The sequence below is a fragment of the Cornus florida genome, unplaced genomic scaffold (assembly GCF_030987335.1).
Source record: "Cornus florida cultivar Cherokee Brave unplaced genomic scaffold, ASM3098733v1 CherokeeBrave_3.0.0_Hap2_Chr10, whole genome shotgun sequence".
Classification (NCBI taxonomy): domain Eukaryota; kingdom Viridiplantae; phylum Streptophyta; class Magnoliopsida; order Cornales; family Cornaceae; genus Cornus; species Cornus florida.
Window position 1 is genome coordinate 7,410,921 of NW_026775580.1, and position 7,736 is coordinate 7,418,656.

The 7,736-nt window shown below is 33.8% G+C and overlaps 1 protein-coding gene across 1 annotated transcript; it reads left to right on the forward strand.

The window, feature by feature from the left end:
- Positions 1-456: 456 nt before the first annotated feature.
- Positions 457-3,239, forward strand: LOC132276140 (uncharacterized). The gene is made up of 4 exons (XM_059777421.1): positions 457-904; positions 1,016-1,158; positions 1,601-2,062; positions 2,466-3,239. The coding sequence occupies exons 1-4, from the start codon at positions 457-459 to the stop codon at positions 3,237-3,239; spliced, it is 1,827 nt and encodes a 608-aa protein (XP_059633404.1).
- The last annotated feature ends 4,497 nt before the right edge of the window (positions 3,240-7,736 follow it).

A 7,736-nucleotide genomic window follows, 5' to 3' on the forward strand; every position in this document is an offset into this window, starting at 1 on the left:
TGAAGGGGAAGGGGGTGCAGATAGGTTTGCGAGATTGTTGCAAGATTCACAATGTGAGGTGTATCCAGGTTGTCAGAAATTCACAAAGTTGTCTTATATTCTTAGGTTACTCCATCTAAAAGTTATGAATTGATGGACTAACAAGTCATTCACTATGTTACTTGAGTTTCTTAAAGAGTTGTTGCCAAAAGATAAGACATTGCTAAAATCCCATTACGAGCTTAAAAGAATATTGCGTGATTTAGGACTTGGCTATAGACGATTCATGCCTGTAAACATGATTGTGTACTCTTTTGGAAGGAATATGAGCACAATGAGGAGTGTCCTAAATGTGGTGCACCTTGGTATAAATTCCATGAAGGCAAAAGGAAAAAAGTTCCTTAGAAGGTTCTTCGATATTTTCCCTTGAAACTAAGGTTTCAAAGATTGTATATGTCAAGAAAGACTGCGAAAGATATGAGGTGGCATAAGGAAAAGTGTGTTAAGGAGACGAATGTTTTAAAACATCCGGCAGATTCTAGAGCTTGGGAGGAATTTGATAATCAACATGGTTGGTTTGTAAAAGACCCTCGAAACATTCGATTAGGGTTAGGAACTGATGGATTTAATCCATTTGGTAACATGAACAATGCATATAGTGTGTGGCCTGTCTTTATTGTAGCATACAATGCGGCACCTTGGAAATTGATGAGGGATCCATATGTGTTCATGCCGTTGCTTATTCCCAGTCCAAAATCACCTGGAAAGGACATTGATGTGTATTTGAGACCGTTGATAGATGAGTTAAAAGAATTGTGGGTGGATGGTGTCTCAACTTTTGATTCATATACTAGAAGAAAATTTAAATTACATGCGGTATGTCTATGGACTTTAAATGACCTTCCTGCTTTGGCGGATTTGTCCGGTTGGTGTACGAAGGGGTACATGGCATGTCCAAGGTGCATGGACAACACATAATCAGTGTGGTTGAAAGATGGTAAAAAGATTAGTTATCGTAGTCATCGACGTTGGTTAGATTTGGATCATGACTGGTGGAATCGTTCGAAGCAATTTGATGGTTATAAGGAACACAGATTACCACCTAAGGAGTTGTCTGGGGATGAGATTCTAGAAAAATTAGAACAATTAGATCATATAAGGGATGTCAATTTCGGGAAGGTATCAAATATTAAAAAGAGGAAATGTACTACAATCGACCTTAATTGGACAAAAACGAGCATTTTTTTTGAATTTCCATATTGGAGATTTCTCAAGTTGCGGCACAACCTTGATATCATGCACATCGAGAAAAATATCTGTGACAATGTGTTGGGGACCTTGATGAATATTGAAGGGAAAACAAAAGATAGTTTGAAGGCTCGTCTGGATTTACAAAAGATGGGAATAAGAAAAGAATTGCATCTTATCTCTACTGGTGCAAAATATGTGATGCCACCTGCACGTTACAAACTGTTAACAAAAGAAAAAAAAGGAGTTTTGTGAATGGTTGAAGATGATTAAATTTCCAGATGGATATGCATCTAACATATCTCGGTGTGTTAATGTTGCAGAATGCAAAATATACGGGATGAAAAGTCATGACTCGCATGTTCTTCTGTAGCGACTCTTACCCGTCGGCATTCGTGGTTGCTTATATCATGATATTTGTAATGCATTGGCTAAACTTGGCATTTTCTTTGAGGAGTTGTGTTACAGGACGTTAAAGGTTGAAGTGCTAGAAGCTCTTGAAAGGGATATTGCTCTTATACTTTGCAAGTTAGAAATGATCTTCCCTCCAACATTTTTTGATATCATGGTTCATCTTGCTGTGCATTTACCCCAGGAGGCACTCATAGCTGGTCCTGTACAATATCGATGGATGTACCCTATTGAAAGATTTTTGTGCACTCTTAAGTCATACGTGCACAACAAAGCACGCCCGGAGGGTTCAATTGCTGAAGCTTACGTGGATAGTGAATGCATAACTTTTTGTTCTTTGTATCTCAGTGGAGTTGAGACACGGTTTAACCGTGAGGAACGGAATTATGAGGGAGATCAAACTGTGCAAGGAGCTTCCTTATATGTATTTAGACAAGTCCTTCGTCCATGAGGTTCCTTAAGTTATGATACATTGGATTTGATGGACATTGATAGGGCTCATTTATATGTTTTGAACAACTGCGATGAAATCCAGCCGATATTGAGGTTGGTTAATTTTATTTGATTTTTCATTTTCAATAATTTTACATCTTCATATATTTTTTATAATCAGTTGCATATAACATTTTAAAATATATATGTATGTATAGAATATATGGAACTTTTACCACAACCAGCACAATCCACGGTAGAATGAAGGCATGCACTGAAATTTCCAATTTGGTTTGAACAACGTGTAAGTGTTTATTGCTTTTCTCTATTGTTTCTAATTATATAATTTATTATATTTGGAAGTAATTATTTGTTAATATGTATTGTGTTTATAGATCAAGCAAATGAGACAACTAAAGGACTCATCAATAAATGATGATACTTTTTCATTGGCATGTGGACCTGAACGACGAGTCAAACGATACTCTGGTTGCATTGTAAATGGATCAAGATTTCACACAAAGGATAGGGAGCAAAATCGAAAAACTCAAAATAGTGGTATATCTGTTAAATGTGAAGGCGTTGAATATTATGGTGTTTTAATAGATGTAATTGAGTTGAAATACATTCTAGGTGGAAAGGTTTTCATTTTCAAGTGTGATTGGAGGGATGTTACTACAAAGCTGGGTATACACAAAGATCCCCACTTCACTAGCGTTAATGTATCACGTCAATTGTACGAGGATCAGCCGTTTGTTCTACCTCAACAAGTCCAACAAGTCTTTTATATGAAGGATACCAAATTACGGGGTTTATGGGAGGTGGTTCAGAAAATAACTTGTAGAAGAATATTTGATGTTTCAGTGGTGGAAGATGGAAAGGGAGATGAAGAGGAAGATGAAAGTAACACTGAGAATGATGCATATCAAGAGTTTGAGCCTTGCATTGTTGATGGGGTTGTACAAGATTGCCCAAATATAAATCAATTGTCGTTGAATAGGGATAACATCCCCAGTGATCAGATTGATGTAGAAGTTGTTCACAAGTGTAGGCAAGACACTCATGTGGTTGACAATGAAGATGTTGAATTATTTGATTCCACCACTAATGAGGAATATACTTTGCTTACTGATGATGATACTGACGAGAGTGATTGGGAAGAGGGATAGTTTTTCAATTTTTTATTTTATTGTTTTCCGTTAGTGCTTTCTCCCTTTGGTTAAATTAAAACAAAATATGGTAAGATTTTACCATTTAGTTGCAGTTTATGTATGTTGAGGTCTGTATTCTTAAATATCATCTCTGGCTTACATGAACCAATGATACCATGTTTTATTTTATTGTTTTCCTTTACTGAGTTTACTTTTTCCTTGGAATTGATTTTTTAAATTTTGCTTCTTTTTGTTTTTGCCTCTATTCACTTTTTGAAGGATATCTGAAAAGAGTTAGATCTGCTAACAAGGGCTGCTAGATCAGGTATCCTACAATTTTTTGTTTTCCTGCACATAAATCATGAGGTCTATATTCCTTGTCACCGTTTTTTCAAATATCTAGCATTCGACTGTTTCCTCCTCTTATTTACATGATACATACATACAAACCTACTCACACATGCAAATAGAATAAACTTTGTACTTTAGTTCAATATATATATATATCTTACTTTCAAGAGCTGTTTTCCAGGTATTCTTATGGCTTCAACCAATAGTTCATCAGGTATCATTATATTTTGAAATTAAATATTATTTTATCTGTTCCATCAATTTTCTTTCTAAAAACTGCTTTGCATGTAGATCATTAACACTTTTAAAATATTATTTTACGTGTTTGAGGAATGAGATCAATACTAAATTTAGTCTCCAATTTGAAGCAATTCTCTGTTGTTTGCTTTGTTGACTTTGTAGTACCTGTTATTAAGCCCCATTGTGCTGGATTAAGAGTTTCTACATTTAATTTTTGCTTTCAACAGAACAACTAGTTTAGCTTTTAAATATTCTGTTTAAAAGTGCACTCACAACAACTAGCCATATTTTTTCTCTACTTTTTTTGAATTGCAGTACACTGATAATATATGTTGGCTAAGATGGTTCCTCTTGTGCAATTTGTATTCATAGAATGGAATGTTATTCCCAGTTGATGCCGCCTGTTTGAGAGACAATTATATTATATATACACCTTTTTTGGCAAAACATATATTAGAACTTAATCCTTGAATTGGTATTGCAATTTCATCATCCCGCTGTTGTTTGTTTTGTATATTATTGTAAGGGTTCAATTTGTAGTTTGTGTTCTCTTATTCATCTTGAAATGAAAAAGAGTACAAGTCATAGGATGTGATAACTATATTTTCATTGAGAAAGGTTCACATTGGTTGTTATGATGAAAATTGCCTAAAAATTCTTCTAATGTCTTTAAAGAATTTCTGGATTCTAGTTTGAAACTTTATGCTTAATCACAAATATTTCTTATATTAGCTTCCTCGGGAACCTCATCTTAATAGTAAAACTATATACTAATATTCAAGTTTATTCTACAATGCACATAAAACTTTCATTATGCTTCTTCTATACAGAATATAGAATCATTAATTAGATTATGGCTGTCATCAGTAGAGAATATGCCTATGAATTCTTCTACTTAGTATTTATTTAGAGTATGACAATTGCTAAGTTTTACTTAATTAATTATAGAGATGTAATGTTCTACTGAGTTTGTGAAAACTAATTTTCTGGTTGCATCAATTTATCATTGGTAGTTGGGTTCAATATATCAAAGATGCTTTCATTTTTTATCCAGATGTTTCAATCATTCTATGCCATAGTTGGGATTTATCTGGTGAGGGTGCTTTTGTTGCTGGTAAGGCTGTTTAGCAGTTAGAATTCAGAATGTATTATCAAAAAGTGAGAAGAATCTCTCTCTACCTACATGTCAATATATCACCATTGAAGTGGGCGACCGCGATTGGCAATATTTCAACCTGAGATTGTGTTCGTGTGTAGTGAAATAAATGGAAATTGCTTTGTATCATCTTATGTTTGTCTTTTTTTCATTATATGTTCACATATTTTTTATTGACTGTTGTACCAATCATGTGCAGCTTCGACTAGGGTGAAATGACGTGGAATTGCAAAAAATGAAAAGAAAATGCAACTTAAAGATTTTTACGGAGGACCTATTCCAGTTGAAATCAAACCAGAATACATGAAGGTCACTGGGGATAATGCTGGTGTATTTACAGCTGAAGTCGGCATTATAGTGCGTGGTAGTGGAAAACTCTTAATTTATGAATCGTGGCTTGATGTTCTAGAAATTGAAAAACAAATTATGTATAATGAAATAAAGGTGAAGTGTTATTGTTATTTACTTGTGACTTCTTTATTTTTTAAATTGAAGTTGGTTTTCCAAAGTTAGATGTATTATAGGAACATTTTCAAGTTGATTTCAATGATCCACACCACAAAGAAGTTGTGGATTTGTAACTTCATACTCGACTCAAGAATTACTGACATGAGGTAAAAAGTCATTGGAATTTGTTTGACCCTGATGAGGCACCTCAAAATCCATATAAAAGTGTTCGGTCTAAAGTTTGGTTAGTATTGTGCAATCGTTTCATGTCTGAAAAGCATAAGGTAATCTCACATTCCACTTCAAATAATAGGCTAATTGTACCTTCTTTAGTTGAAGATTTTGCTATTATTTTGAGCAACAGTAGTAACATAATTAACCATAAACTTTTCAATACCTTCTTTGTGTAGGAAATTAGTGAGCAAAATCAAAGGAACTGGGCTGCACTACAAGTTCACCATTGTGGCGGAAGCAAGTCCTTTGTGCGGTATATTGAGGAGAAGGTAATAGTTATTGAACCAAATATTCTTTTTAAACACTTGCTTTTATATGTTTCTACAATTGACATATAATAATTCCTTGAACTTTGCAAAAAATGTCTCAGAATGGAGTTCAACCTCGTTTGGTTGATGTTTATGAAGAAATACATCACCATCCAGAAAAAGGTTGGACATGTGAGAAAGCTCGGGAATTGCATGTAAGAATACCTTTCCTCTTCATGCATTTTAAAAAAAGGAACAATGATACCAGATCAAATTTTCATTTGGTCAACTGCATAAAAATGTTAAAGAGAATAAAGTGTTCTGCCAAAAAGAGGATAAATGAAGCACAGTTCATCAAACCTACTTATTTATAAGAAGCTTCTGTTGTTGTCACTTCAGTTGTTCCCCTCATTTACTCGTGACCAAGATCTTATTAGGTAACTTTTGGTAGAAAGTTCAGTAGTTAATCAAATGCAAAACTCTATCCTAATTTATAGCTTCGGACAGATTAACACATTAGCTGTAAAATATGATAGAGAAAAACCTAGAAATTAAATTTTCTTTTTAATGCCGCATGCTAAATCAAGGTTTAAATTAGTGCATAATTTAAGCAATTTCAAAACTCCTACCTAGCAGTTTGCTTAGCTAATTAAAATAAATACAGACTGAAAACAAAATATTTGAAATACTTTAGTAATTAATTGTCTCATAAACCAATTTTTCTTTCCTATTAGTATCTAGAACAAGTTTCTTTGAAACATCAGGAGCTTGATTAATGACAATCAAAATTTAAAATCTTAGATAGACTATAAAGACAGACTCTGGAGATGCAAAGGTATTTTAGAAGTGCAATGAGGGGTTTCAATTGAAAATCAAGGATGTTTTCATTCTTGCTGTCTGCCAAACCATTTAAGCAGAAACATTTTAACTACACTTCTATAAGATAGACAGATTACTTTTTTTCACAAGATACACAACCTTATTAAGAATGAATAAAAATCACTAAAGAAATATATAGAAGCCTCAAATGCTCGAAAGTCTGCATTCATTTGGATTTAGATAATCACTCATCATCTAGCTGATGTGCTTATAAGCTTATTAAGAATGAAAAAAATCACTAAAGAATATATAGAAGCTTCAAATGCTACAAAATCCAAATGAATTTTTAATTGAACACTTCAAGTACAGAAAATCCAAAGCTTTTCTTCCGCCTATTGTCTGCCACATGTATGATGATTAATTTTATATTTTGTGATTTATGTTTTCAAGTACTAAGTTATAATTTTTTAGATAACTCTTTTATGTGGATCTATTCTGCCAAAGATTCTTGACTCTTACTCTGTTCAACAATTTAAGAATTCTTATACTGTTCAATAATTTAAGAATTCTTATACTTTCTACTTAGTGGCCATCATGAGATGTTATTGCGCTTTTAGTTTCTTTTTTGTTTGTAGATATTGATTTTGTTTCCTATACAGGGGGAGCTGGTTGCAACAGTACAGGCTTTAGATCCTATAGATGGAGATAGACTTCAAAAGGAGAAGCAAGCCTTCGTTAAAGTTCTTGGGAAGAGGCCCAAATATATTTGTGGCTTGGGGTATGGAGTGAAACCTCCACCAGCCCGTCCTAATGTGGAGCTAGAGAATGAAAGAAGACTTAGGATTGCAGCTGAAAAGAAATATACTAATGCTATTGAAGTAATCAAGGATATGGAAACCAATATGGAGCAAAGATTAGAAGCTAAGATGATTATGATTCTAAAGGGGTTGCTCTCTGAAAGCAATGTTCCACCACCAAGCTCTCCATAGGAAATAATTGTGACTGAATATATGGAAATAA

Excerpts from the sequence above, each read along its gene's own strand:
- LOC132276140 (XM_059777421.1), top strand. The coding sequence starts at position 457 with ATGAGGTGGCATAAGGAAAAGTGTGTTAAGGAGACGAATGTTTTAAAA. Across the intron at positions 905-1,015 it reads TGCTTTGGCGGATTTGTCCG|ATTTGGATCATGACTGGTGG; the intron begins GTTGGTGTACGA and ends GACGTTGGTTAG. Across the intron at positions 1,159-1,600 it reads GGGATGTCAATTTCGGGAAG|CGACTCTTACCCGTCGGCAT; the intron begins GTATCAAATATT and ends GTTCTTCTGTAG.